The sequence below is a fragment of the Anneissia japonica genome, unplaced genomic scaffold (genome assembly GCF_011630105.1).
Source record: "Anneissia japonica isolate Jap-2015-1 unplaced genomic scaffold, ASM1163010v1 scaffold288307_len268549_cov174, whole genome shotgun sequence".
Taxonomy (NCBI): domain Eukaryota; kingdom Metazoa; phylum Echinodermata; class Crinoidea; order Comatulida; family Comatulidae; genus Anneissia; species Anneissia japonica.
The window spans coordinates 132,512-137,717 of NW_022723954.1; the positions used below are offsets into that span (position 1 = coordinate 132,512).

The 5,206-nt window shown below is 34.5% G+C and overlaps 1 protein-coding gene across 2 annotated transcripts; it reads left to right on the forward strand.

Moving 5' to 3' along the window:
- Positions 1-213: 213 nt before the first annotated feature.
- On the forward strand, positions 214-2,296 carry LOC117112448 (tripartite motif-containing protein 45-like). Of its 2 annotated transcripts, none has more exons than XM_033255532.1 (2): positions 214-256; positions 630-2,296. In XM_033255532.1, exon 2 carries the CDS (start codon positions 657-659, stop codon positions 2,160-2,162), a length of 1,506 nt encoding a protein of 501 aa, XP_033111423.1. In that variant the 5' UTR covers positions 214-256; positions 630-656; the 3' UTR covers positions 2,163-2,296. The 2 variants fall into 2 exon arrangements, with proteins under 2 accessions (XP_033111423.1, XP_033111424.1); XM_033255533.1 differs by lacking the exon at positions 214-256 and adding an exon at positions 375-470.
- Positions 2,297-5,206: the final 2,910 nt, after the last annotated feature.

Sequence of the window (5,206 nt, forward strand, 5' to 3'; positions counted from 1 at the left end):
CGCAACCTGGGTACCCATAAATAAGTGGCGGCCGCCAGATAATAAGTGGCGACCGCCAGATAATTAAGTGGCGGCCGCCAGATAATTAAGTGGCGGCCGCCAGATAATTATGTGGCGGCCGCCACTTAACGGATCTGAAATTTTAATTCACTGGTGGCACTAGCGGGCTTCCGTAAATCAAATACGTGGCTTCGTATGTAAGCCAACATAATCATGATTAGATAAAATGCCAGAAGCCATTAGTGTTTATCGTGAGGTAAGTGACGTATTTTTTGTTGTTCAAATATTCATGTTTATTGAATAAACCATATCTGTATTATTATTACTTCAAATATGTTGAAAACTAGGCCTAGTGAAGAACAGTAATCCATGGATTTTTTTAATGAATTCACAGGCTTTAAAGCTGTTCTCCGAACACGTTTAGCACTAAGTCTACTATAGGCCTATTAGTGTAAATAGGACGTGGTGGGGTATGTTTGTAGATTACTTTGTATTTTATAACATATTTAACAGAATAAACTTCTCATAATTATTAAAATATTTACATTTTGGTCCGAGAAAAGAAGATAAGTAAGAGCACAAAGTGGATAACTTATGCTTGCTTTAACTCCTTTGTATTCTTTAATTAGATTTAGTTTGCAGACGAGTTCCTTGTCATGGCGTCTCCAAACGTTTCTAAAGAGGTGATCGATGGTATTGAAGCTGTAGCCCTTGAATGTTCCTTGTGCATGGAACGTTTCAAAAACCCGAAATCACTCCCGTGTATTCATTCGTTCTGTCTTGGATGTCTTGAGAAGTGGGTGAAAGAAAGCAACGGAAGACGTTTTAGCTGTCCAATATGTCGTGAGGTTTGTCAAGTTCCAAGGGGTGGTCTTCAAGATTTAAAGAACAACAGTTTTATCATCGGATTGTTGGATTATGTGACAAAATTGGAGGATAAATCGGATCCCCCCTGTGGTTGTAAGAGGGAGGCAGCATTCGTGTGTCAAGACTGCGATGAGCTGTACTGTCAAGATTGTAAAGATACTCACTGCAGAATGAAGATTGCAAAAGATCATTCTATAATTACCATAAAAGAATACAACAGTCGTGACCCTGCGGAACGTTTTGCATCAAAACATCTTAACTGTTCCGAACATAAAATGCCACTGCAGTTCTTCTGTGAAACGGACAAGATACCAATATGTGTCGGATGTATACAGGTTCAACATCCCAAGGGGGAATCCCATAAAATTATTGATATAAAGGATGCGTTTGAATCCTTCTCAAACCATGCATCACAGCTCATCAAGATATCAGATAAGAAGTGTCTTGGTTTAGATCAAATGCTTAACGAACTTAAAGAAAAAGAATCTGAGATGAATTCAAATTTCACAAAGTGTGAAGCAGACATCGCAAAACAAGCGGCCGAGCTACATCAATTGATCGATCGACATAAGGAAGAACAACTTCAGAATCTTAAAAAATGTCATAAACAAAATTGGAAGACACTGGAAACTCAAGCCAGTGAGATGGAACTGACAAGGTCTAAACTATCTACTGTGCGTGAAATTACGTACAACCTGACTAAGAGTCCAAATCAGACACTGGCGCTAATGTCAAGCCATGCTGCTTCAGAACAACTAGAGAAACTACTAAATAGCGCATATAGTAGTACAAAACGTATTGGTGTTGAGGTTCAGACAAATAAAGGTATCTTAGGGTACAATCCAAACCGTAGATCAACCCGAATTCTGGCTAGCAATGTGGTAGACAGGCTGCGTAGACAGGAGACTCGCATTTCACCTAGTAAATCAACTGTTACATTTACCTTACCAAGGTCCATGCTTTCATTTTTAGTAAATAAAGATCAAGATATTATTATAAATGTAATAACTCGAAATTCACTAGGTGAAACTGTGTATGTCGAAGATGCAGAAGTCAAATGTTTAGGAATATTTCTAACTGCAATAGATCGTTGCAATATGTTAATGAAAGAGATTAGTGTTACCGACAAACATAATGGTTGTTATGAAATATGTGGCAACATTCCTCTTCAGCGAACTACATTTATTTGTCTCATTATTGACAGATCTGATGTTTATGTCAACACAATATTTTTTGATAATGAGAAAAGAAATAGTAAGAACACGCGCCACTTTGAATATCTCTTAAATTCGTAAGGTTTCCGTCAAATCTTATACCACAATAGAAAATTATATTCATTAGGAAGCCAATCGTTATGATAATTTTATATGTACATACATTATTATTAATATCGGTAATATCATAATCGTCTTTATTATTTTATTTATTATTATTATTATTATTATTATTATTATTATTATTATTGTTATTATTATTATTATTATTATTAGTAGTAGTAGTAGTAGTAGTAGTAATAGTAGTAGTAGTAGTAGTAGTAGTAGTAGTAGTAGTAGTAGTAGTAGTAGTAGTAGTAGTAGTAGTAGTAGTAGTAGTAGTAGTAGTAGTAGTAGTAGTAGTAGTAGTAGTAGTAGTAGTATTTAGTGTAATTTGGAGAGCTCATATATTTTTATGTTCTTGTTTCTTGCTGTTTTGGTTCTTTTAGATTTCATTATTTTTTAGACGAATATATAGTAAGAAAAATGATATGAGATTGTGTTTTGAAGTAATTGCATTTAAATTAATTTTAATAAATTGATAATCGCTTGCTGTGATGTAAAAGTGTACTTTTGTGTCAAATAAATTTTACAGTTAAAAAAAAAAAATGATAACCGTTCTGTGTTTCTTTATAGGCTTACATATTCTGTAAATGATCAGTACATATAAGTATGGACTAAAGCGTGCGTATATTGTAACTGTTAACGTACCTAAAAGCTTGCACGCATTGTCAACAGGACAGTAAATTAATTGTCATACAAAATCAAATATCAGTCACAACAAAACTTAATTATGACGTAACTGTGTTAAATCATATGTACGGTACATTATTAATTGATACTGGAGCTCGGTTTCCATAAAATCGCTACGCGCTATCGCCGACTCCTGACGCTGATTGGTTAATTGAATCAGGGAACGTTCCTGATTGCGTCGGGGACAGCTACACAGTGCAAGGATTGCAGTGAAAACGCTATAGCGACTGTGTGGCGATTGTATGGGAACCGAGCTTTATGTAGATGTGTGTCAAGTCATTACGAGAGGTAATAAAGAATAGTCCTAAAGCCCAGTGGAGAAATGCGGCTACCGGGCAGAGTTATGAGCTTTTTGGCTAACAATGACTTGGTACAGCAATTGTTACTGCATACGTGTGATTGATACTTTACAAGATAGTGGCGAATCCAGGAATTTGAAATAGAGGTGGGGGGGGGGGCATGAGAGGGACTTTTACAGATTGAGAGTCTATACTACCTTAGCCACACCATGGTTGTGGTGAGGTAAGAAAATGTATGATTATGGCACCCTCTAGATGGCCGGAATTGGCACTCTTTAGACTCAAAATTTTAGTTAAATTTTCTTTTTTTCTCATTTTTTTTTATTTAAAAAAAAATATAAAGAGTGGGGAGGGGCGGGCCAGCCGGCCCTCCTTTGAATCCGCCACTGCAAAATAATGAATATTAAAGCTGAAAAACTGCACTGTAGGCAATGTCAATACTGCAACCCCCCCCCCCCCCCCCCTTCCTTCGTTAGTTAGCGCTGCCCCGTAATCCAGAGCTCCCCCGTCGTGGAGAAACACGGTTTGTCGGGATGAAAAAATATATATGTCAAAAGGACCTTTTGCGAAAGATTAAAATATACGCTCTCCATCAGCGACACTAATCCTGGCATGTCCCCTGATAGAATTTATAAGTGACATAAACCAATAAAAAAACAGTAAAATAAGAGACAGATAGCGCTTTCGGTTAAAATTTTGTTAGTGATACATGGGGTTTATGGTGTTTTGGATTAAAAAATATATACATAAACATGTAACGCAAGAGAACTTTGGTCTCCATATCTTAAAGTCAAACAGAACCTAGATCTCATAAATAGTGCTTAATTGCCTTTTAACAAATCACAAATTACAAAAAAATCGCTAATGTTATTTATTTGCGAGAAATTAATATACGCTATTGTGTGGTATATCGGCCCCCTACAGAGACTTTAAACTAATTATGGCACGTCGCCTGATCGAATCTCTTATGAATGTCATAAATTCATGAAAAACAGTAAAAATAGAAGATAAATGGCGCTTTACTGATTAACAGATTTTATTGATACATGAGTTTTATAGTGTTTTGGCTTTAACATTATGTACATTAGCATGCAAAACAAGACTTTATTGTCCTCTTATTTTCATAAAGTGAAAAAGCGCCTAAATCCCATAAAGAGTGCTAATTTCCCTTTATCAAATATTGCAATTATAAATCGCTAAATGTTATTCGACATTCATTCCCATAAAAATGCACTTTTACACATTAACTATTTACATTTTCTGCATAATTATGGAGTCTTGAGCATCATGAAATAATTATCGGAGTCTTGTTACTGTACTAAATGCATGTTTATGTTTATTGAACCTCCACAATGCTTTATTTAATGATAAAATTATATTATAAACAACTTTAACAAAAACAATTATGCTATACAAGGAGTAATTAAATTTATGGGTTCGTGTAAGCCAACAAAATTATAGATATATAAAAGGCAGTAGGTACGCAATCGCTGACCAAATAAATAGACCTTGTATCTGTTCTAGAAAATCAGAAGCCGCTGGTATGTCTTTCGTGAGGTAAGTGACGCATTTCAGGTAGTTAAAAATATTCATGTTGTTTATTAATAAGCCGTAAATTGTTATTCTTATTACATGTTCATGAATAATTAGTTTTTGAAAATTAGTTAGTAGTATATCTAGTGGAATAATAAACCATGGAATTGTATTTTATTGCTTGGAATCTTTTACTTCGATGTCTCTCGTTTTAATTTTTGACGTTTATATTTTTTAACATTAGGTACTTTTACAATTGTTTACAATGATCCTTATATCTTTTTTAACATAGAATATTATAACTATCTCGTGTTTTACTTAATATTTTAATATACAGTATTTTAAATTGTACTTGCCAATGAGTGTATTAAAAAAAATCCATTTATATATATATATATATATACGTTTACTTTTTAGCTGTTGCTTATCATTTTTGTATCTCTACTGAGATCCAGCCATTGTTTCCCACAGCATTGTTGTTTTCCAGTATTTTGCCTTTTA